The following is a 23,840-nucleotide window of genomic DNA, read 5'->3' as shown; positions in this document are numbered from 1 at the left end:
GTTTTAATCTGGTTTTTTTCTGATTGATGTAAAAGAAATCATGTGACCATTTTTATAGAACCAGCATGGTGGCTATCTAAGATTGTGCGATTTGTTCGTTGGTCTTCGTGCTGGCGTCTATTTAATGAAGGAAAAAAAGAAGTTATTGCAGTGTGTGGATGAATTAGTTTGTGTGTAGCATACGTGGTGAAACTTGGAGAGTTCCAAGTGCCTATATTACAAGTTTTGTGGGCTGCGCTCTTTGGTCTGAAGCTTTAAACTGGAGAGTTTTCATTGTGTTCATATAGAGAAAATTGGCTGGCATTAATTTGCATCAATATCCAACCAAAATTTTCAAAAAATAAAATACATCCAGAATTTTTTATGGGAAACGTAAACTGCCAAAAATGTGATTCGTGGACATAAGCCCTAGTACTAATTGTAATATCTTCCAACAAAATAAACCATTTGATAACTATCTCTATGTATCAAGAAATCGATCATAGATGTATACAGATTCTATTTTTCACACCTATAAACAATGGATTCTAACAAAATCTTGGCAATTATATAATCTTTAGATCTAGTTTTTTTGACAGATACCAAAGCGCTCGCTTAAGTCATCGTTCTCGAAGCTTCAGACCCTAAGAGAAGTGGAGGTGAGTAGGTTCCGTATTTTACAAGCACATATTGTAATTTTAATTCTATTTTTGTACCACGTGTATGAGCCACTCACCGTAGGCCATATGTCGTCTAAATTTAAACAAAGATGAAATTACGAGCAACAACAAACAAAGGGCACTGAGAAGAGAAGAGATACGAAAAAAATAATATAAAAATCTGATGATATTCTAGATACCTATTCTCCACCCCACAAGAAAAGTTTATTATTTCTACTTCAGCATACCCTCTTAGCTATCGATAATAATAAAACTTTTGTGCATCTTACTTATGATATAACTTTCAAAACCGTTCTTTTACTGGACACTATAGATGAGATAAATCTACCCACACACAATGAAGTTTGCAAAGACATTAGAACGAACTTTGGCAGAAGATATACCTGAAGAATGGGTAGAAGCAGCAATCAAATACAAAGCATTAAAGAAAACCATCAATAAAGTAGTTGATGAGTTACAATTTCTTGGTTTAGAAAAAAACAAGCTAAAGCTTATACTCAATGATAAAGTCGTTGATATTGGTGATGATGAATCGACCACAAGTCCACTGAATCCCGTCATTGCGGAGTACACTTTAACTAAACCATCGCCTGATAGTCATACGATCAAACCGATGTTGAAGATTACGTTAGATTTTAGTCATGAAGAACTATCAAGTGATAAAATCAATCAAATTTGTCATGAAATCAAGGAGAAAATAGAAGGATTATTGAATGAAGATGAAAGTGAAGCAGATGAGGAAAAGATTATTGAATTGACTGAAGATGAAGGTGAGTTGAAAGTTGTTTCAAGTCGGGAAGGATCACTTTCTCCTCCAATATCTCCTCAATCACCTCATACCTCACCTCCATTGTTGGCAAGTGAAGGTAACAATTGTAGCGGAAGTGGCGTTGTTAATAAGTTGGATAAATTAGTATTGGATGATGATCATAAAAGGCGAGAGATTTACATTATGTTGAACTCAGATAGTAAATTTTTTAAAATGTTGGAGGAGGAGCTAGAAGCATTGGATTCTTTGAGAAAAGAAGAAGAACTGAAAATTATCAAAGAAGTACAACGTGTTGCCCAAGCAGTATCAACCATGAAGGACAAGACATCAGAACTTTACAAATGGCGTGAGTTGTTCAAAATTTACCTCGATTCCGAAGTCTACTTTAAATACAATGAACTTGATTATGAGCAGAGAGATAGTGACCAAATTGAAAAACATCTTACTGAGTTTTTAACCAATGTCAACAAGACAGGCATCCTCACACATTTCAAAAAGAAACAAAGTGTTGAAACTTATAATGAATTTGTTCAAATGAATTTTCATCTACTAAAGATGCTTCAATTTCAAACAATAAACACTGAAGCATTACGGAAAATATTGAAAAAGTTCGATAAACAAACATCATTAGGCATACAGGAAATCTACCCAAAACTTGTATCATCAGACCACATATTTGTCAGTGGTAAATCACTAGCTCATTCAGTTTGTTATATAATGCAAACTTCAGTCCTACAACTCATACCTCAATTAGATGATTATTCATGCCCCATATGTACAAATATTGCATATAAACCCATACGTCTATCATGCGGACATTTGTTTTGTGTACGGTGCTTAGTCAAGATGAAAGAACGTGATAGGAATGATTGTCCATTTTGTCGAAGAAAAGATGCTATATTGGATGCAGATTCTGGTAATTTGGATTTGGAAGCTATGCAAATTATGAAGAAATATTTCCCTATTGAAGTTAAAGAGAAGTTGAAAGATCGAAGTAAGGAGAGGTATCATGAGTTTAGAGGGAATGACAAATGTGTTGTTAGCTAGAGTTCAGTTCATTGCAAAGTGGTATAATTTATTCTAGAAAGTTAGGTTTCAAAGGCACCGATTCACTTCATGTAAACTCTGCGTACAATATGGAGTCTTCATTAGGCTGAGGCAAGCACAGTTGATCACTTTACTCTTAATCTGATGAGATTTAACCCTAAACACCGTCTATTATATTAGTTTAAGATTGTTTACACGTGACTAAGTATTCAAAGTTGCATGTCACATAGGCACTCAAAATTTTCTGACATAGCCTATGGCGTAGTGGTGATTGCAGTGACAATTAGTGGCTGCTGGTCGATCTCGCCCTGGAAGGGACCAATGGTGTAGCCTGGCATCACCCTAGATTCTGATGCCTTTGAGCTTCGGTTTGAAGTACAGAATTTTCTAGTAACGTGAGTTCGAATCTCGCTTGGTCCTAGTTTATTTTTGCTCTTTTTTTTTTTCATCAAATACACCCATTTTGGACCGTCCTTTTTTTGGGAGTTGGACATGGTCTTTCAATCCTGAATTTCTATTCCGTTGCAGTGATTGACCATTTATTGATACTAACTAACGAAAGATATCAATGTTGCATAAGAAGATCTACAAATGAAATAATTATTAAATTTTACATGATTGCGCTTATATATATAAATCTCATAAATTAAACTTACTGAGTATCTTGAAGTATCTGTTGAACTATCCTTTCGTTTGACTTTTCATTTTTTGCCTCTTGCTTTGATGGTGGTTGCCCCACTAATCTATTTTGTTGCTGGCTACCACCTTTTCCATTACCAACAATTTGATCTTCATTATTACCTACTAAAGGTGCTTCATTGGCAATACCACCTTTGGGAGCTTCAGCTACTCCCAACCCCTTTTCACCTTTAGATCCAGCTGCCAAATTTTCAGCTAAATCTAGATTATCCTTTTCAGTATCAGCTTTTGAATCTACCCCTTTAACCATGTTATCCAAATTGTGATTATCATTATCTAAATTGTGTTTGTTAGAAGACGAAGATGACGACGATGAGTATTGATCAGCTGGCACAACTTCATATTCCAATTCAGGTTTGTCTTTTAAATCTTGCGAAACCCACCACATCAAAGTTCCAATTATTAGAAACATGAAAATATAACCAACTATCTTTCTTCTTGGGTTGTTGAAAAAGATTATTGGTTCTTTGAGATTGTTATATGGGGAATGTTTCTTTTTTGATGATGGTTTCATGTAGTATGGTCGTGGTAAACCATTGTTATGATAACTTCCTTGCATGGTATATATATATATATACAGTGGGACGCTGTCTGTTTGATTCCTTGTAGTATTGAGCCTATATCTATTTCTCACTGTCTTCCATCAATTGGTAGGACTTTGATTCGTTGTAAAGTGGCTATGTTTGATTTGATATTCTAGAAACCCACAAAAGAGACAGAGACAGAGACAGATAGACAGAAAGATTTTTTTTTTCGCGTCGATTGATCGGTCAAGTTGCAGATCTCTTTTACTATTTCTATTTCCATTTCTGTTTTTTTACATGTGAAGCAGGTTTATATCGGGTACGAGTTGATTCTATATATGTGCATTGTGTAGATTGTTAGTAGAGTAGAGTTCTATCATGGACATCAATGGTACTAGCGAAACCCTACTTGCATAGACTCAATTATCACATGGTTTAACAAGTACATTTGTGGGGATATATATTAAAATTATATAATAATATTCTTTCAATAAACTTTTGCAACACAATTTACAACACAATGATTACAATTCTTGTCACCACCGCCACCACAGATGTCAATCATTAATGTCACCAGATTATCATTTCTTCTTATTTTGATTCAATGTGCCAACTCATTACCCCCTGCATGCTTTTTAAGTTGCATTGCTGAAGTTTCTCGAAACTGTGGACGTGGTTTATCACAATTATCCTGTGTTTGTATCAAAGAAGATGAAATAGTTGGTTGCTTAATCGATATTTGTCCATTTGGAAACTTCAATAGTGCCAGAGATCATTTTCTTGGTACTTGTTTGGAACATGGTAAACCAACATTAACAAATCTTTATCCACCACCAGCTGCTTGGCCACCACCTGATTATGAAAAGAACTTACCAATGATGCACGAGCCCGTATATCGTCCAGAACCAACCAGAAGCAGAGTAGTTGATACTGGGCCTACCCCAACTCATCGAATTATAGATCATCACAATCCACCCGTGTCACCTCCGACTCCGCACACTCCCGATTTGCAGCAACCACCAGATGAGCCACTAACACAAGATGGCCCTACTAGAAGACCACAGCATCAATTAGATGACTTACACACTCCATCACCAATGCTTAGACCTAGACCAGCAACACAACCCGTATCTGACTTTGATCCTTGGTTCGATGAGTATGATGACGACTTTACCGATTCATACGATCCAGAGAGACCATTAGAATGGGAAGAGATGGATGCATTAGATAGACTTGGACGGTTTATTGTTGTTCGTCGTCCAATAAATGTCCCCAAACAATTGCGTGATCCATCGAATGCAGGTAAGATAAGGCGTGTCGTGGTAAGGGGACCTGTTGATAAGCACAAGCAAAGCCAGACTCCAATTTATGAAACTAGGAAGCTCGTTGAAAAATCGGATCTCAATAAAGAATTGCCTGCGGGAGAGAACGAAAAGCTTGTGGGGCTTCCTTCATCTGTTGTAATTGCTCCACAAGAAGTTCATCCAGAAACACCGCTCGAATACTCATCACTAGCTTCCGAAAATAATCATCACCAAAGTACACCAAGCATACCAAAACTTGAGTCTAAACGAATCAAGAAGACTAATCGCAAAACATCTCCATTTTGAATATTAGCTCTTTCCAAATATATTTTTATACGTCTTTGAATCAACTTTGATATTCACTATAGTTTCCCTTGGAACACTAACCAATCCAATTTCTCTAACATGCAATTTTGTCTTGTCAAACTTATCCGTTGAGGTTTCATAAACATTAGATAATAACAAGTTTCCAAATGGATCAATTACAGTCAAAATACCCTCAAGTATCCTTGAATCAGTTACTGAGACATGGAAATTTGCTCCAATATATTTCTCACATGGGACTGTGCTAGTCAATTCATTGGCCATGATTGAATTAAAATGTTTAGTTGAAAAGTGGAATAGTTGAATGTCGCGAGATCAACTCTACAAAAGAATTTCTTTCGCAGAAAATTTTTTCACACTTTTTTACTTCTTCTTCTTCTTTCTTCCTTAACATCAATCGCAGATTCACCCTTTGTATTAAAGAGTTGACATTTAGCCCTTATTCAGATCGATGATTGTTAACTTTTGAAGGATTTACCAGTGAATATAAAGCGTAGATTAACCTTTAATGGAGCACGTTTCTGGGCGCCTGATGTTGACATATTTTAACATGGGACATTGGGAATCAGTTGTGACTACAGATTTTCTTTGATAATGATTTATCACCTGATACTCTTTACCGTTAGTGTTTGTCATGTTGGTTGAAAGGCAGTTGTGACCTTAAAATTGAACTGACTTTTATATATTTGGTTCTCTGATATTTTTCTGAGCGAGTCAATTTTCACAACTTCTTCTTTAGTCTCCACAACAAATGGATTCGAGTCAACAACAACATGAATTAAGTTCAATCTATCAAGAATACCGATCTTTCTTTCCTACATGCGTATTATATCTCGGAAAAGAGCCCAAACAGGTTGAACTAACCACAGTTGAAGGGGATGTGGTAAAAGCAACTGTTGATTTACGCGGGTGGTCTCAGATATCACCCATCTCAACTCGCCATTATGAGACATTTGAAGCAATGATGCAAGAATTGAGCCCGTCTTTTAGAGATAAATTTAGTTCTGAACTTACAAATAGACTAAATAGCTTGCTACAATAAGAAACCAACGATATATATCTTTTTGAAATCACCTATTTACATGAAACTAGCTCGCTCACCTTAATGTTTCTTCTTTTCTCCATTTTGACGCCTTACAAAAGCTTCAACATCATCAACATCTCTTCTTGATTCTCTAATATAATAATGAGCAGCTCTAGGCATGTAAGTCTTTGGTTTATAAAGCACTTCAATATTTCTAATGTTTGGATTATAAACAGGAATCCTAATTTCTGATCCAACACGGTTCAATTTGGTTCTGAGTAAGATATTCGATCCTAAATTACGCTGTCCTCTTTTGATGGCAATGATTCTTCCAGTGACATCTGATCGATCCAAATACGTTACTTTGATTATATCACCTGCTCGTAATCCTGTTTCGTAGTTTAGTAATTCACGTCTTTTACCTGTTGGATCATGCTTGGAAAGGAGATGCTTGTGGATGTATGTCATTACGTTTTCTCCATTTCTTTTTGAAGGGAGTGGTTCGTAAACGGTAGGTAATGCTAAAGAAGCTAAGTTAGTACATCATTTTGTACGAGTTATGGGATGTGGTGTATTCACACATACGTTTCCTCAAGTAGTGGAATGATCTTGATGGTACTATGCGGCAGGCATTTATACCTAGCGATCGAGATATGGATCCAAACATGGGTGTGCTATTGATTTGTTGATGTAGAGATTGTTTGGTTGTATGGTAAATTTTTTTTTTCTGATTTTTTCACTTCACTCTTTGAACCAACAGACGATACATTTGTCTAGACATATCAATCATTCTACGGCACTACAACAACTTTTCGTATATGATGTTTCCTTATTCCCGTTAAATTAATATACACGATATCCCTATCTCGCCTTAAAAACGTGATTTTCTCTTACGACCAGTGAATTTAGAATCTTCAGCAACCATACGACCCCTCTTTCTCATGGTCTCCTTCTTTCTATTGATATATTCTTTTCTAGTCTCCATCAACTTCCTCTTTTTCCTGTTCAATCTCAGATTCTTTTCATCAGGAGCTTCCATTTCAGCACCTGCTAAATTTATATTACGTTCGGCTAAACCAGCAGTTAAAACCAAATAATACTTCTTGTGACGCTTCAGTTCTGGATCATCTATTATTAGCCCACCTCCAAAACCAGCTAATTTTGCCGCGCTCATTATACTTTCAGTTTGTGAATCATTCATGGGATAGAATTGAGCCACAAATTTACCACCTCGTTTTAAGGATGCGTATAGGGTATTGAAGAATAGTAATAGTCTCTTTTTGGGATCGACATTGGCTGAATCGGCATTACATAGCCATTGAATTGCTGATATGGATATCGCAGCATCGAAAGTCCCAGCACGGAATGGTATTCCATTACCTAAATCGGCAAGAAATAAATCTCCTTCAACGTCTCGATCTAGTCCTGTTGCCAACATACTTGGGGATATATCCATCCCCACCCAGTCATATCCTTCTTCGGTTAAGATTTCTCCTGATAATCCTGAACCACAACCTAAATCAAGTATAAATTGTGGTGCATCTTTTTCCAAATTGAGAAGTTCTAACGCACGCAAGGTCATTTTGGCTTGGATATGTTGCACACGTGTTGATGATGTATATTTGAATGATTCTGAATCATTGTAGAACACTTCTGGTGGAGCAAGCTCCTCTGGTCTTGACATTGTTGGGGGTTAAAGTAGTGGTGGACTTGAGTTGAGGAGTAATGTGTGTAGTTGGTGTAACTTTTTTTTATCTGCGATGGGAAAGCGCAACCAAGTGTGCAAAATGGAATTAGAGGTTACAATAGATCAAAGTCATGGTATTTTATATTGATATGCCTATACAACGAGAAAAGTAAATGCCTAGTAATATACCTAGAAATGGAACTCAGATTCAATATCTGACTTTTCATGATGTGGATACGGTGCTCTTGTCTTGAGATCAGTTTTGCGATTTCCAGTAAAGTCGAATCCTTCAGAATCATCATCATCATCAAACTCAGATGAGTTTGGTTTAGTGCTTCCAAAATTAAAGTCATCCAACCCGTCTTCATATTCTCCATCACCAATAGTCGAATCATCACGCGAATCGTCTTTTCCTTCACCATAAGAGTTTGCTTCATCTCCACTTTCGATTTCAGATGGGTATAACGACTGTTCAGCAGTAACAATTTGTCTCACTGATTTGGGTAATCTGTCAGGTCTGTAGAATCTTAAATCAACTCTTCCAATCAAATATATTAAATTGACAATGATTTCCAAAGCACCCCAAAAGACATACATCATTGCTGGTGAACCAACGGCTGAACGATCATACTTGCTTCTTGCTTGGAAACAAACAACTGATCTCAACACCGATGATAAAAATATAATCAATGTCGTTACAGCAAGAATCATCATTGATACATTATGGGCCAAATCACCACGTTCATTACTCAACCCTTTGACTGTTTTATAATGATGATGCGTAGCAGCAATAACTCTAATAGCATAACGATGATTATGATTTCTTTTCAAGAAACTAGCTCCTGCCTCTTGTGGTTCTCCCTTTTTAACAAAATAAAATGGATTAAATGATTTGATCCACCATGGTTGATAAGTATACAAATTTTCATCCTTTCTAGTTGGCTTGAAGAAAAATGCTAATCCAAGTAAAGATATGGATGTCAATGAATAAAGAATAATCAAGATCGATGAGGCTTGAATCACCTTGACATACCGATGATAATTTGGTTCTCCCAACAAATAAATCTGTAAACCTGCAGCAGCAACAATAGTCATCGCAATAACACCAGCAACAACAGCATACAAAGCAAGCATAAATCCCCAAAACAATTTTCTCGAACCACCAACAGGATGTCTCCAAGTGAAGATCCGTTGTGCCAAAATCAAATTAAAACTAGTCAATAAAACCTGGGGCAAAATTAAAAACACTTCACTTGAAATACCAACTGCAGTTTGAGTAATGTCATGAGTCCATTGAACTCGAAGACCGAAACCAATAATACGACAAATGGAATAAAAAATAAATCCAATACCTGGCCAAAAATAATGCCCTCGTGAAAAATTAATACTAAATAATGCAATGTGCATAACGGCAATTATGGTGTATAAAACAGTAAACAAAATCGAGGGCCCTAAATCGCTAGGCATGGCATAATCACCAAATAAATTGAATTGTGACTCGGCTGAGAAATCAACCAATACTTGGGGAATCTTGTGCCCTAGTAGATTTCTTGCCTGAGCTGATAGGATCTTGGATCCAGTGGCAGGATGGGGGTAGTTGTTTTGATATGAAAGTAATTGCATGACCCCATATATGGGCGTGTATACATGAATATTAACCGTCATTTGTGGCAGGAATAATGTAGATAAAACGGTTCAAAGATACTCTGGCAAAGTACGAACGAGTGTATGAAGCGTAGTAGGTAAACAGCAATGGGGTATGAAAGTAGTAGAAAAGAAATGAAAAGTAGTAAAGTTTGGGGGTGAAACTTTATATCTTTATAAGGAATGTACTAAACCGTTGTATTTAAGGGACGGCTCTGAAGGTAGATATTAACGTCAAAAGCCTCTGCATGAAGCGGAATGGTTGATGAGTGAGTGATTGTTAAATTTTTTGTTGATATATATTATTGCTATATCCGCACCTATAACCAAATTAAGAAACTTTAATACATTGTACATATACACAAGAAACAATAACAATATGCAAAAGAACAATAAAGACCAGTAATAAACAATAGTTGGAAAAGCGGCTTTAATGCAAAACGTACTCTGTTCTCTGTTCTTGCAAAAAGAAAAGAGTCAATAAACAGTATTTAAGTGTAGCTACAACCTGCCATTCGTGGACTTTCGGGGTTTATTGTAGTTGCAAACCGAACAGAAAAGACAATTAATACTTTTGTTCTGCGATAAAGGAAGATTCGTTATCTAGCTGACGAGATCTGAAACGGTGTCGATCCATTTAAGATGAAGCGCTTGGTTTAAGCAGAGAAGATCACATGATTTTCGATATTAGTTCACTATAATCACTTCTGAAAAGTAGACTAAACCAATCCCGAGTGGTTGGAATTTGTTGGGCTTGATTATGTTTCAAGTATGATAAACCTGCGCTACTATTCTAAAATTTTATTATGCTGATTGTGTATTGTTTCCCAGGGTTTTTGTATTGCTTATGACCATGCCTAATTAGGAAAGTGTTTAATAAATCACAAAATCAATTTCTTTTTATGCAACAATTTAAACTGAATCGAAATGCCATACAAGTGACAAAGAGACATACACAAGACAATAGGAGAGAGAGTGAGAACGGGAAATTTTTCCGATAAACGGATACTTCTATGAACAGTCGAAATCAGTATTTTCCGTACCGCACCTTTTTTCTCACTAGGCTTGACACATATACCGTTGAAACGAGGCTACAATAGCACCCTCTCATACCATTGAAGGAAAACGCATTGATTTTTTAAGTAACTATGGCAAAAGAGTGTGCATACTTTTGCTTCTTTTTAGTAATTCATGTACTTGAGAAGTTGCCCGGATTTATCGAGAGGGTTATGAGTGGTGATAAACTAAAACGGGCTTTGCAAATCAGGGGATTACTACAACCATAAAGAGGGCCAATTAGTGTTTTTGCCCTTAGACATTAAAGGAATGCTCTTTTTGGCGTCGCCAGCTACGATTTCCCCCACCTCCTTGCCCCACTAAAACCGTTTTTTCTTATTGAAAAGATTCGTTTCGTCATTAGTCGCTGCTAAAACCTTATTGTTTAAACATATGTATTTCTCCTAACCATTATACCTACCCAATAAACTATTGTATCTTTTTCTCAAAAGCGGGCCATCTCGTGTATCAAACGTTTTTTTTAACTCTAAATGCCTAAGAAAAATTTTCAAGATTGAAATTTTGACATCTACGTTTTGAGCAAATGGCTCCCATCATCTTCACTAACCCAGACTAAATTATAACTCTATCAAAGTAGCTTGAGTCACTTCTCTGTAATATACTGTTTGAGAAGAGACTTTTTGTTGGGTCAAACATTATATTTCCTAATGCGGCAATGTAATATGCTATATGTCATGGTAAGATTTTGTAACGCTCAAACAAACACAAAGACAATTAGGAAGGTCGGATTTAATGTATAGAGGGTTAAATTGCAAGAGGTATAATGCAACTTTTCACATACTTACTACTGGTGTGGACTTAATAACGATTCAGTTGACCATTGTCACAAACTGATTGATTTTCCCTTATTCTGCTCTCACTAAATACTCGTCACTAGAGAAAATCGAGCTACAAAGACTTAGATACAATCTCCCTGTGATAAGTTTAACAATTTACCTATACAACATCTGCCACTGAGTCAAGCCATTCGTCGTAGTTTACATCAATTTGACATATCAAGAACATATCTACCTAATATTTTTCCCTCACTCATTTCTTGAAATACTCTTCCTACTTCGGTCATTCTCACCACCTTAATGGGACATTTGATCAATCCTCTAGCAAAAAAATCAACAGCTTCAGTAGTATCCCATCTAGTTCCCACGTATGAACCTCTAACAGTTACTTGACCAAGCACAGTACTCATAACATCAAGATGAAGTTTAGCTTGAGGAGGTAAACCAATCAAGATTACAGTACCATAAGGTTTAACGTATGATACACTTTGTTGGATGGCTGCTTCTGAACTGGTTACATTTAATGCAGCTTGAGCACCACCATTAGTAATTTCCATAATCTCTTTAGCAATATCTTCCACTTCAGTGAAGTCGACAAATGCCTCGGCTCCCAATTCTTTAACAAATTGTGCCTTTGCTTGGCCTCCATCAATTCCAATTACTCGTAATCCTAAACATTTAGCATATTGAACTGCTAACGAACCCAAACCCCCAGCGGCACCAGAAATGACCACCCATTGTCCTGGTTTAGCTTCTGATGCTTTTAAACCAGTATACACAGTAATTCCAGCACACAAAATAGGTCACACCGATTTCAAATCAATCGTCTTGGGTAATCTAGCTGCTTGAATGGCATCAGTAGCACAGTACTGTTGAAATGTACCATCTGCGTTAACTCCATTCAAAGTTTGGAATTTGCAGGCAGTTTCACGTCCTTGTTGACAATAATTACAAGTTAAACAAGTAGAATTGAGTAATTTTACTCCAGCATAATCACCAATTTCCCATCCACGTACGTTTTTTCCGATGCCTACAACAATACCAGCACCTTCATGACCAAGAACAAGAGGATGCTTTAAAAATTTTTCGTGCCAATCGTTTCTCCATGCGTGATAGTCACTATGACAAACACCTGAATATTTGATGTTAACTAAAATCTCATTGGATTTAATTTGAGGAACAGGAATGTCTTTGTATTGCAAGGGTGCGTTGGCGTAGTCAACCACTATGGCCTTCTGAGTTTGGGGAATCTGAGCAGACATAATTGAATTGTAGTTTAACACTTCAACCAACATATTATTCATTTAACAAGGCACATTGGATCTCTTTATAACGTATTTGCTACCATTAAGCGGAAAATTGGACTAATTCATGCAAATCGTGGGTGCCGCCTAAATAGAGAGAAAGATCTACCAAAATGAAATACACATTGTATGGAAATATCGGAATCAAGCGAATAAACTCTAAAACTTTAACCAGAAATGTGGGTTGTTTCTGCGAAGGAGTCAATGAAGGAAAGTGGGGATTTCATGCAAATGATGAGACTAAATTACGTTTTAAAAAATTCCGTCCTTAAATGTTATAACCCTAAGATGCATTTGTTTCAAGTTTCAGTAAAAAGTCAGCCATGATGCTGACAAATGACCCAAGTAATGATCAATCTTTATTAATTGGTTCTCCCTCTCGTTTCATCACCAGATTCCAATTTGCACTTCAAGATTCGCTTTAGATGACCCAACTCCGTTAAAACATCCCGTACTTTGATGCATACTCAAGTCATGCGGAACTAACCATCCTGTTACATATGAGGCAATACAACAAAGTTGCGCTCGTGCAGCAGTTTGTCCTCTAGATGTATGCTAGCTCTGTTACGTCATTTGATTAGAGTGCCAACGTTAAAGTGAACAACAGATTGTGTGGAATTGTTGTTGATTAATTTTATTAGACGCGCCTTTTTCCAACTTTTCATTTCACGTCGATCATTACATCTTGCACCCAAATAGAACACCAAAATGCCTACAGCTAAGATAAACTGTTCGGCAGTTCAGCAGCTACTATCACAAGATCAAACCGTTAGTAGCTCCTCATCGAAAGGACCATCGAATCTAATCACCACACCTTATGGACTTGCCCTACTAGAAATTCAAGGTGAATTAAATCTACCTCATACCAAACCTGATATACCATTGAACCAATTACTGCCTCTAGATCAAGAGAAGATGAAGAACTTTATCACTGTCGATGGTATCTATGATGCAGTCAAATTTGGCCATTTACAATTTGATGAGAAAGATGATCTGAGGGTGACGTTATTTATTGGCAAAAGTCAACGATTAATTGGTAATGTCGCTAAATTGGATGTTCCATTAGGTGTGTTGAAGGTGCCGTTAAAGCAGGAGGCTCGAAATGGGCATGGTGATGTGGATATGGATGAGGAGGAGGAGCAAGAGATTCAAATGGTTGATATCGTAAGAGCTAAAATGATATTCAAACAACGTCCATTACCAATTATGTAGAGAACAAATAAAAAGGTTTATAGTTATATAGATCTATTTGTCAAATAAAGTACAAACTATGAAACTTAATGTTTTCAGAACTTAGAACGATGGTCCCATTGAACATGTGTACTAATATCAAAGCCATTATAATCAGAATCAACAAGGACAATGTTTTCATAAATTTGTCTTATTTCATCATGATTGAAACCCAACTTCTCATTCATATAACGAACGATGTTTCCATACGTATCGTTGAACAAGGCGATTGTGGCCAACATTGCTTCATAACGAGAACTAATCAAATTATTGAAACCTTCTTCTTCAAGGTTCCAATTACTTCTACCGCGAGAAATCAATTTTTCAATATCTTCAGCTGACGTAGCACTGTCAGTATTATCACTTATTTTCTCTTTTAATTTGGCCACTGTTTCAATAAATTTACTTTTAAGGATAGGATGATCCGGCTTTAATCCAACAGTTGTCAATTCATATTCTTTACCAATGGTATGTTTATCAACACCAGCCAATAACAAAAACAACATTCCTAAAACACCGGTACGATCTTTACCTGCAGTACAATGGAACAAGAATGGTTGATTTTCATGTAAAATGTATTGAAAAATGATTTTAAACGATTCAATTCCAAATTCCAACATATCTTCATAAACATGAACATAAGTTGACCATGAAGTCATTAAATTGGTATATCTCATGGCAATTGCTTGTGGGGAATAATCGTCATTGGAGTATACAGGTGCATGAATTCTCTTGATACCATATTTCTCCAATCCTTGTGGGTATCCATCTTTTGCTACTTCTCCATCAGAACGTAAATCAAATACTGCTTTAATACCAAGTTTATTAAGTTGTTGAATACCGTTTTCAGTCATACCAGCAATGTTTGCACACCTGAATGCCAAGTTCGGCTTAACATAATAATTTAACCCGCTATTATTAGATGACCCCCCTGCTCCTTTACTTAATTCAAAGGTTGGTTTGAGAATTCTCCATCCACCAATATCTCTAAAATTGCTTACTCCTTCAACATGTTTCCAACGAGGAACTTTACCCACCACTTTAGTTGCTTGTAAGAAACGGTCTAACTCTTCCTCAGGTGAAAGGTATTCAATGATGTAGTCAACAACAAGATAATTAAAGTTGACTCTACCTCCTTTCAATGGTAAATTAAGAGGATTAACATCATGGAAATGGTCATCTGGCTCAATCTTGTTGTGACCATAGAAATTATGATCTGCATCGGGGATCAACTTCAATACATGTGATTTAGGTCCCCTATTCAAAGCATTGGCAAAATTTGCTGAATCGTACTTGGGAATGATTTGATCTTCTAATCCATAAACACTCAAAACGGCAAAATCACGTGATAATGAACTCAAATCACTAAAATCAGGTTTCGATAATGTTATGATTTCCCTTGCTGATAAGTCTGATGGAACATATTTACCATATCTGAAATTAGGTACATTTGGCATATAATCAAGTTTGCCAAAATCACTATATCTATCCAACACAGTAACTGAACTATATCTAGCAGCACAATTGACTAAGTTAGGCACAACAATTGCTCTTGGGTCGCCTTTTTTCAATAACTCATCTTGCTTCATAGCCCAAAGGAACATGGCAACCCCACCTCTTGAATGAGCAATAATTGAACTCAAAGTTAAATCCATACCTAATCCATTCAATTTCCCATTTTGAACGAATTCAGCAGCAGCCTGGATATCTTCAACGTCTTGAGTCAAAGTTCTTCCTTCTAACTTATTTTCATTATCAGCTGAATCCCCACATCCTCTAAAATCGATTCTTAAACTGAAAATACCCAAATCTTTAGCTAATCGATGGGCCAAATGTTTTTGATAACAATAATTTCTGTGTCCACCTTGACCATGTAAAATAAGAGCCGCTTTATGGGTTACAGGAGCCAAATCTTGTTCAAATGGGTTATCTGAATCCATAGCATGAGGAATGGAAAGTGTACCAGTGACACCTTTACCAAATCTGACTTTGACTTCACGTGGAGGTGGTGGGTTATATTTCTTATCCACCGGTTTAGGCGCTGGAGTCATGATTGTAGTAGAGCTTGTGTGTGGTGATGAAGGTAGTATGGACCCGTGCTTGTCTATAACTCTCCTTTATGAAAGAAAAGTGTTCTTTAAAAGAAAGGATAATATTTGTTGATTGAAATTGAAAATTTCATAAATCCGCTTATGATTTTTTTGTATACCTCCACTTTATCTTTTGGTAAAATTATTGGTATTTCTAGAACCAAACAAAAACAAAAACCGTTGAAGAAAGTTTTGGATAATGTTAAAAGACAATAGGAACCTATTAAATGGAATGGATATAGACGTAGATGCATAGAAACCCAATATGAGAGAGAAGGCTACCAGTGTGTATTTACGTGTGGGGCGTTGACTCGATTCCCCTTTAAAGATAAATTAGCCGCCCATTATCCATTTTATGCATTGCCCCTCCACTCTTTACCCCAACTTAATCTTATTTAACCGAGTATCAAAAATCATACCTTAGCAGATGTAGTATAGAAGTATATACATCCAAGCTTAAACTTTGATTCTGCTGATATCAATCAAACTCGAGTGGTAATCACATCTCTGAAAGAATGTTCTTCGAAAACTGCTTAACTCCGATATACAAAAACTGTGTGTGAACTGTGGTGGGACAATTAACATCGGAGAAAACAAAAAATAAAAATATACCGAAAACAGAACAATGTAACAACTGGCTCTCATCTACTAATCGAATACCTCACAAATGGATCCACTGTCAGATAGAGATGCATACCAACAACTAGGACAACGTTTAAATCAACAACATTCAGAACAGCTTTCAACTCAATTACAAGTTTTCCGATCTGCTTTAATCAATTTTGTCAATGATCATAGTAATGAAATCAAAAGTAATGCTGAATTTCGATCTAAATTCAATCAAATTTCACAACTGATTGGAATGGATCCATTGGATCTACTAATATATTCCAACTCCAAATCCAAGAGCAATGGTAATAAACATGGTGGAAGTAATTTTATTACTGGATTGTCTGTAAAGATTGTTGAAATATGTCAAGAGACTCGAGACTTGAATGGCGGACTAATCGCAATACGAGAATTACAATCAATTTTGACTGACAATTCATCGGATTTGACAATAGACATATCTACCAAACATATAGAACAAGCAATAACCATTTTAAATTCCATGGGTAAAAACTATGAACTAATCGTGATCAATAATGAATCGTGGTTAAAATTTTCTTCAATCGAGAATCTATCTAATGACCAATTGAAGATTTATGAATTATGTGGTTTTATGGGTGGATATGTTACGATGGGATTAATTAGAGATAATTATGGTTGGGATAAAATTAGAATCAAGAATGTGATTGATGAAATGATTATGAATGGGATATTATGGGTTGACGAACAAGGCGAAGACGAATGGCAGTATTGGGAACCATCTTGGATATCTCATTAAAAGCAAACCTATTTGAACTATTTCTATTCATCTATCTGAACTTCTTTGGTGGTGTTTCTTTTACCTTCTTTCTTTGCCATCCATCGAGCATTAATAATCTCATAACTATCTGTTCGTTCTCGATTTTCCAATGGAGTATATTTAGCAAAAGAACGTCCTACTCCATCACCAAGAGGCACTGTATTGATCGCTGGAGCAGTTGCCTTTGGTTGATCTTTGAATACAAGATCTTCCATAATACTCAGCATCTTCGTTCTAATATTCAAATCATAACACATCCCCTTGAACCCATTCATGATTCGGTTGAATTTGTATTCGTTGTCAAATTGTTTCCAATCCATAGGAGGGAATTCACAATCATACAATACAAGTGGTATATCATTGGCCATTTCATATTGTGGTTTTGTAGGGTACTTGGTAATATCCATTAGATCAGTTACAATTTCTGGCTTTTCTAGGTGCTGTCCTACTAGGAACAAAATTGCAACCATGCATCGTACTTGATGCCAAAGGAAAGCGGTACCAATTAAATCAAAACAGAACAAGTCATTCTCCAAATGAATGATTTTCGAACTATAAATGAATCGTTCGAAATTGGTTATTTGTTTTGATCCATCCAATTTACAAAAATTGCGAAAATCATGTTGTCCTTGATAATACCCAGCTGCTTTATTCATAGCTTCAATATCTAAATTTGAAGCTTTAAACAAGTAACGATAATGACGATTTTTACAACTGAATCTAGCATCAAAATCAGGTGGAGGATGTAGACATATAGAATGTACTTTAATATCACTTGGTAAATTGGCATTTATTATTGTCAAATAGTCAATCTCTTTGTCATCATTGGTTGAATCTTGTTGTTCTTCTGGGGATAAATTTGATCGAAGCTTGATGGAAACCACTTGATTCATTGCACTTACTCCTTTATCAGTTCTTCCACACCTTGAAAAATCTACTTGATCTATAGGTTCAGGAATAAGCTTTATTTTGGATAATGTTTTCAATATTGTTTCTTCAACTGTGGGCAATGGTGTTGGCTCGAATTGGTATGCGAGACCATTATAATTCCAACCTAAATATGCAAATCGTAATGCAATGAAACGGAAATTGTGTCTACTCCAGTCAAACTGTTTCTGTTTTTTCAGTTTCTGTCTGATCTCTGGTTTAGGAGCTGTGCATGTGGGGGATGTTGTTGGTGCAGTCTTTTGTTCCAACTCGGAGATCTTAGCAATTAAATCTTCCTTAGACCATGATGTGTAATCTATAGCTTGTGTCATTGGTGCAGTAGTAGTAATATTCCTATAAGACCTTTTCATAAACCATGGAATGGATATTCCCCTGAACATAAACTTAGCGCTTCGTTGGTTTAAGCCCGAGAGATGATTTTTCATTTTTTTCATTTGCAACTTTTCAAAAACATATCTCATCTCCAAAATTCAAGTCATCTCAATCATTTAACCCACTACCACCTACTATGAAATCACAAGCAGGTTCCCTTGCATGGGAGAACTTAAGATACGATCTATATCCATGGTTAAAAGACGCTCTACTATCATTAGGCTACCCATCAATGACGCCAGTCCAAGCATCCACCATTCCCTTGCTTTGTGGGAATAAAGATGTCATTGTTGAAGCTGTGACTGGATCAGGTAAAACCCTAGCTTTTGCTATACCAGTATTGGAAAGGGTATCAAAGAGACTATACACACCCGATGAAGACGGAAAATTAGAACCATTAAAACGAAATCATATTTTGAGTATTGTCATATCGCCAACTAGAGAATTGGCTAAACAAATTCAAATGGTATTTGATCGAGTATTGGAGTATTTACCCGAAGAGCTAACCCCACAGATCAAGACACAGTTATTGGTTGGGTCATTGGGTAACGTGCGTGAAGATCTAGAAAAGTTTCAAGAAAATCAACCTCAGATATTGATAGCTACACCTGGTCGATTATTGGATTTCTTAACCACATCACCAATCGTGAAAACATCAAGTTTGGAAATTGTCATCTTGGATGAAGCAGATAAGCTTTTGGATTTCTCATTTGAAATGGATGTTGTCAATATTTTAAAGAAATTACCTAAACAACGAAGAACTGGATTGTTTTCAGCAACAGTTTCATCAGCGGGTGATGCAATTTTTAAGACGGGGATGAATAACCCAGTTAAAGTTCAAGTCAAGACAAAGAATTTTCTAGGTGAACAACAAAATGCTCCCACTTCGCTACAGTTGTCGTATATGTTGTTACAACCAGAGTATAAGGTTACTACCTTGTTGACGATATTACGAGACTACGATTTCAAGAAAGTAATTGTATACTTTCCTACATGTACATCTGTCAAGCACTTTTATCAAATTTTTACCAAGTTGGTTGATGGTGATTCAAATCTACAATTCTTCTCATTACATGGACAATTGAATACTAAAGCTAGATTAAATACATTGGAGAAATTCATCAATGGAAACGAGCCCAATACCAAGTATGTCCTAATGACTACTGATGTTGCTGCCCGGGGTATCGATGTACCCGAAGTTGATTTAGTTGTGCAATTAGATCCGCCGACTGACCCAAGTGTATTCTTACACCGGTGTGGACGTACAGGAAGAGCCAATAGAGCTGGAAGAGCTATTGTCATGTTGAATGATGGAACACAAGAAGAAGATTACATTGGTTTCATGGAAGTCAAGAATGTATTTATGACCAAAATCGATTCACCAGAGTCGACAACTACAAATCACGATTCCTTTCAAAAACGACTTCGCAAATATATGCTTGGAGATAGGGCTCGCCATGAATTAGCCGTAAAGTCATATGTTGGATTCATTCGATATTATTCTAAACATATTGCTAGTCTGATATTCCGATTAGCTACATTGGATTACTTAGCAATTGCAAAAATGTATGGATTGTTGAGATTACCCAAGATGCCAGAGACGAAATATATTGATAATGCACTTATGCCACAAGACGGTTGGTTGGGTGAACCTATTGATATGGATACTTATGCATATGCCGACAAATTGCAAGAAAAATCAAGAGTGGAGAATTTACAAAGAGATAAGGAATTGAAAATCGCCAATGCTAAAAAGCGTAAAGAATTAAAAATCAAAAATGAAGCTTGGTCAAGCAAGACCGATCACAAGGAAACTAAACAAGAACGGAAAGCAAAAATGAAACGGAAACGTGAAGCAATTGAAAAGCAATTGATGGAAAATGATGAGGAACAAGAGGAACAAACACAACAGGATTGGAAAGATTTAATTCGTCAATCGAAAAAGGCAAAGAATCAAACCATGCAAGGTTCATTTGATGATTTATAGAGGGAGGAAAAAAGTAGCTACGTTAAATTCACTGTATTTGTTAGCATGCAGCATATATTCATGTAGATTTACTGTATTTTAAATCGCTCACTACTTGATTTAATCCCATCAATTATGAATAAATTATCCAAAGGTATGTATTGAGCCGTAGTCAATTTCAAAATCTCTTGACTGGCAACACCACCCATTAAACTACTCAAATTTGGATAATTGGTTGAATTATGCATTAGAATTTCCTTGAAAACATCCAATGTTGAAGGTTGAATTTGTGATCTTGGTGTTGTTGTGGATGTAGCTGCATTCGATTTCAATACCTTAGATCGATATACGGAGATAAATTCATGGAAATCATCAATTGTTGGTGGCACTTTGTATTGTTCGATGTATGCATTGAAACTCAAAATTGCCACATAGATGGAAATCATATCTGATTCGGTAGTAGGGGCGGTGCTTTCTCCATTGTCTGTGAAATTACATGACGAGTTAAGATTAGCCAATAGTGAGTCATTAATTAGATTTTTTGATCCTGTAGTGACGAATAATAAATGTGTGTTTTTGCAAAATGTAGCTATTGATTCAGTGGTAACTGACTCTCGCGGTCTACCAATTTGATCTAGTATATTGTAAACTTGTTCTGTGAAAAGTTGTTGATCTTGGAGTGCCTTTTTACGGTAAAGTCGTGATAATGTTGTATAGTTTTTAGTATCTGATGCCATATCGGGTAGTTTTCCAGGCAAAGGAAGGATATTATTATTCAATTTTAGGAAATCTCTCAATGCAGCAATATAAATCCAGAAAATGGACGTTTTCACATCAATTGGTTTAGAATCTATAGATTCAACTAGAGCTTTTATACTTTGAGGCAACTCCGTTTTTTGAAAAGCTCGATGACATGATTGTAAAGCTTCAATGAAATTCGTTTCCAAATTGATATTTCTTGACATCGATTCAATTAAACTCTTGAATGACTTCTTTTCATGATAAGTAGATGGCGGTTGACCATTATGATTAAGTTTCCAAAATTGCAATGCTTTGATAAAAATGACAATATATGGAACATGTGCATGATCTTGATCATTTAATTCATCTAATTGGAACGAATCAGCATATTGTTGCAATTCTGGCCATGGCTGATCAATTCTTAAATCAAATAATTTTGAAGGATCATGGGTTTCAATCACGGTAGTTTCATTTGCAATCAAGTTTAATGAACCATAGAATCCCACTGTATTAACCACAAGCAATGGAATATGTTTGTCCCAAAGTATATCAATCAAATTTTTCAATTTAGGAGTATAGTTACTAACAATAACACAGTGAAATTGATCCCAAAATTTGCATTCAATATCATATTCCAATATTTGCTCAAGTGATTTCTCAATTGCAAAACCTTCGACATCGGCATTCAATTCATTTAAATTTGTCTTGACACAATGAGCCAATTTCTTGCCCAGATCCTTCAATTTGAGAAAAAAGTTTGACGATAGATGCTCATGAGTTACTATTCTATCGTCAATAATGGTATATTTTCCAATCCCGGGTAATATTAAATTCTTCAATACTTCACACCCTGTGGCACTAACATTGATTAAAGCTATGTGGCTATTTTCCAAATTCAGCTGTCCTGAAGTAGCCCATAATCGTAATTGTCTATCGTATTGTGCTTCTTTATCGACTGTCATTTGCGTGCTTGACATATCTCTTCGTCAAAAATGAAGTAGTGAGTAATTGTTTCCAAGGCAAATATCGGGTTATATATATTAAGTGTGATTGACGTGTTATAAAATGTAACTACTCCTTTTTAGATTGTTTGGAGAAAGAATTTATGTATGGGTAGTTGTATGATTGACTTGTTGAGATTTTAGTTCTTATATTTTGTTGGCTGTTTTATAATAGCTCTCTGTGCTGTGAATGTATTTGGGGATTAGAAAATTAGCGCCATATAAATGTTACAAAATTGGCTACGGTTATATTAAATTAACTACCAAACTCGCTCTTTCCATTTCCCTCACCTCATACGGATATGCAACATTCCCATTTTGGAAATATTTAGACCAAATTGGGAGATTTAAAGGAAGTCTTGTGAATGCAGAAGCAGAAGATTCCAAAAAATACTACATGAAAAATAGACAGACCTATACTTTTAATTACTAAAAAGGGTTCTCTTTTGTAAAACTGTAAATCTTATTCCATATATCATATGCTCTGTTAATCTCTTCATTTAATGATACACAGTTTTAAAAATGTATCAATAACCTTAAAGCGAAACTAGCAAAAAGTAATTGAAATCGTTTCATTCGAAAGAGATATTGTCTTCGGACTTGTCTCTACGACTAATTTACTCATATTACTGTTACTGCACACCCTATTAAAAGTGGTCTATGAACAATAGGCGTCAATGAGTTTATTGCATGAGTTACAAAACCGAAGTGCTCATTCACGTGACAAAAATAAAGTCGTGCAATATTTCTGAAAAGCTTTTAGTACTACATATAAGCAAGATGGAAAACAAAACTGTAGCACGTGCACACGGAGTAATATAACCGAGACTAAAAGGAATACGCCACGTAGAGAAATCAGAAGAAAAACGTGTTCTACGAAAAGAAAGTATATACTGTGATTAATTTATGCAATTTCTTTTCTTTTTTCCAAAGAGCAACAAAGGTGTAGGACCAATTGCAATATCTCCAGTAAGTATAGTCAAAAATGCCCTCAAAGACGATGTACCAATTCCTATTGGTCGTTTGCTGTAGATGAAGAGCATTATAACAAAGAAAGGTATACTACAATTGTCCTTATGATAACTTCTTTCTCCTTTATATAACCACTACCAATTATTACTATCTTTACGGCTATTGGCTGTATACTCACTCGTTTGTGTTACCATGTGTGCTTTGTCTCTTTCTCTTTCTCTCTCTCTCTCCGTATGTTATGGGGCGTACTAAAAAAAGAAAATTTAAATTAAAA

The 23,840-nt window shown here is 35.9% G+C and overlaps 16 protein-coding genes and 1 non-coding gene across 17 annotated transcripts; 7 read left to right on the top strand and 10 right to left on the bottom strand. All coding sequences in view use genetic code 12, as the record gives it.

The window, feature by feature from the left end:
- Positions 1–996: 996 nt before the first annotated feature.
- CORT_0B02030 (hypothetical protein) lies at positions 997–2,475 on the top strand (the record flags this gene model as incomplete). Its single annotated transcript, XM_003867311.1, has 1 exon — positions 997–2,475. One exon carries the CDS (start codon positions 997–999, stop codon positions 2,473–2,475), a length of 1,479 nt encoding a protein of 492 aa, XP_003867359.1.
- A 315-nt stretch (positions 2,476–2,790) lies between these two features.
- Positions 2,791–2,895, top strand: CORT_0_Gln(CTG)_18. Its single transcript has one exon. It is a non-coding gene (tRNA).
- A 232-nt stretch (positions 2,896–3,127) lies between these two features.
- On the bottom strand, positions 3,128–3,733 carry CORT_0B02020 (vacuole biogenesis protein; the record flags this gene model as incomplete). Its single annotated transcript, XM_003867310.1, has 1 exon — positions 3,128–3,733. One exon carries the CDS (start codon positions 3,731–3,733, stop codon positions 3,128–3,130), a length of 606 nt encoding a protein of 201 aa, XP_003867358.1.
- A 519-nt stretch (positions 3,734–4,252) lies between these two features.
- On the top strand, positions 4,253–5,308 carry CORT_0B02010 (Ccw14 mannoprotein; the record flags this gene model as incomplete). Its single annotated transcript, XM_003867309.1, has 1 exon — positions 4,253–5,308. The coding sequence occupies one exon, from the start codon at positions 4,253–4,255 to the stop codon at positions 5,306–5,308; it is 1,056 nt and encodes a 351-aa protein (XP_003867357.1).
- A 3-nt stretch (positions 5,309–5,311) lies between these two features.
- CORT_0B02000 (hypothetical protein) lies at positions 5,312–5,590 on the bottom strand (the record flags this gene model as incomplete). Its single annotated transcript, XM_003867308.1, has 1 exon — positions 5,312–5,590. One exon carries the CDS (start codon positions 5,588–5,590, stop codon positions 5,312–5,314), a length of 279 nt encoding a protein of 92 aa, XP_003867356.1.
- Positions 5,591–6,077: 487 nt separating this feature from the next.
- CORT_0B01990 (hypothetical protein) lies at positions 6,078–6,368 on the top strand (the record flags this gene model as incomplete). The annotated part of the gene is made up of 1 exon (XM_003867307.1): positions 6,078–6,368. The coding sequence occupies one exon, from the start codon at positions 6,078–6,080 to the stop codon at positions 6,366–6,368; it is 291 nt and encodes a 96-aa protein (XP_003867355.1).
- Positions 6,369–6,428: 60 nt separating this feature from the next.
- CORT_0B01980 (hypothetical protein) lies at positions 6,429–7,017 on the bottom strand (the record flags this gene model as incomplete). Its single annotated transcript, XM_003867306.1, has 2 exons — positions 6,429–6,871; positions 6,936–7,017. 2 exons carry the CDS (start codon positions 7,015–7,017, stop codon positions 6,429–6,431), a joined length of 525 nt encoding a protein of 174 aa, XP_003867354.1.
- Positions 7,018–7,221: 204 nt separating this feature from the next.
- Positions 7,222–8,034, bottom strand: CORT_0B01970 (Bud23 methyltransferase; the record flags this gene model as incomplete). The annotated part of the gene is made up of 1 exon (XM_003867305.1): positions 7,222–8,034. The coding sequence occupies one exon, from the start codon at positions 8,032–8,034 to the stop codon at positions 7,222–7,224; it is 813 nt and encodes a 270-aa protein (XP_003867353.1).
- Positions 8,035–8,226: 192 nt separating this feature from the next.
- Positions 8,227–9,702, bottom strand: CORT_0B01960 (hypothetical protein; the record flags this gene model as incomplete). The annotated part of the gene is made up of 1 exon (XM_003867304.1): positions 8,227–9,702. One exon carries the CDS (start codon positions 9,700–9,702, stop codon positions 8,227–8,229), a length of 1,476 nt encoding a protein of 491 aa, XP_003867352.1.
- Positions 9,703–11,740: 2,038 nt separating this feature from the next.
- Positions 11,741–12,091, bottom strand: CORT_0B01950 (hypothetical protein; the record flags this gene model as incomplete). Its single annotated transcript, XM_003867303.1, has 1 exon — positions 11,741–12,091. The coding sequence occupies one exon, from the start codon at positions 12,089–12,091 to the stop codon at positions 11,741–11,743; it is 351 nt and encodes a 116-aa protein (XP_003867351.1).
- Positions 12,092–12,337: 246 nt separating this feature from the next.
- Positions 12,338–12,838, bottom strand: CORT_0B01940 (hypothetical protein; the record flags this gene model as incomplete). Its single annotated transcript, XM_003867302.1, has 1 exon — positions 12,338–12,838. One exon carries the CDS (start codon positions 12,836–12,838, stop codon positions 12,338–12,340), a length of 501 nt encoding a protein of 166 aa, XP_003867350.1.
- A 708-nt stretch (positions 12,839–13,546) lies between these two features.
- On the top strand, positions 13,547–14,050 carry CORT_0B01930 (Ctf8 kinetochore protein; the record flags this gene model as incomplete). The annotated part of the gene is made up of 1 exon (XM_003867301.1): positions 13,547–14,050. The coding sequence occupies one exon, from the start codon at positions 13,547–13,549 to the stop codon at positions 14,048–14,050; it is 504 nt and encodes a 167-aa protein (XP_003867349.1).
- Positions 14,051–14,124: 74 nt separating this feature from the next.
- CORT_0B01920 (hypothetical protein) lies at positions 14,125–16,119 on the bottom strand (the record flags this gene model as incomplete). The annotated part of the gene is made up of 1 exon (XM_003867300.1): positions 14,125–16,119. One exon carries the CDS (start codon positions 16,117–16,119, stop codon positions 14,125–14,127), a length of 1,995 nt encoding a protein of 664 aa, XP_003867348.1.
- A 706-nt stretch (positions 16,120–16,825) lies between these two features.
- Positions 16,826–17,545, top strand: CORT_0B01910 (Vps22 ESCRT-II complex protein; the record flags this gene model as incomplete). Its single annotated transcript, XM_003867299.1, has 1 exon — positions 16,826–17,545. One exon carries the CDS (start codon positions 16,826–16,828, stop codon positions 17,543–17,545), a length of 720 nt encoding a protein of 239 aa, XP_003867347.1.
- A 23-nt stretch (positions 17,546–17,568) lies between these two features.
- On the bottom strand, positions 17,569–18,975 carry CORT_0B01900 (Deg1 protein; the record flags this gene model as incomplete). The annotated part of the gene is made up of 1 exon (XM_003867298.1): positions 17,569–18,975. The coding sequence occupies one exon, from the start codon at positions 18,973–18,975 to the stop codon at positions 17,569–17,571; it is 1,407 nt and encodes a 468-aa protein (XP_003867346.1).
- A 47-nt stretch (positions 18,976–19,022) lies between these two features.
- CORT_0B01890 (Spb4 ATP-dependent RNA helicase) lies at positions 19,023–20,873 on the top strand (the record flags this gene model as incomplete). The annotated part of the gene is made up of 1 exon (XM_003867297.1): positions 19,023–20,873. One exon carries the CDS (start codon positions 19,023–19,025, stop codon positions 20,871–20,873), a length of 1,851 nt encoding a protein of 616 aa, XP_003867345.1.
- A 68-nt stretch (positions 20,874–20,941) lies between these two features.
- CORT_0B01880 (Ula1 protein) lies at positions 20,942–22,570 on the bottom strand (the record flags this gene model as incomplete). Its single annotated transcript, XM_003867296.1, has 1 exon — positions 20,942–22,570. One exon carries the CDS (start codon positions 22,568–22,570, stop codon positions 20,942–20,944), a length of 1,629 nt encoding a protein of 542 aa, XP_003867344.1.
- Positions 22,571–23,840: the final 1,270 nt, after the last annotated feature.

This window comes from Candida orthopsilosis (genome assembly GCF_000315875.1).
Source record: "Candida orthopsilosis Co 90-125, chromosome 2 draft sequence".
NCBI classification, from domain to species: Eukaryota; Fungi; Ascomycota; class Pichiomycetes; order Serinales; family Debaryomycetaceae; genus Lodderomyces; species Lodderomyces orthopsilosis.
This window is presented reverse-complemented; position numbering and strand designations above follow the sequence as displayed.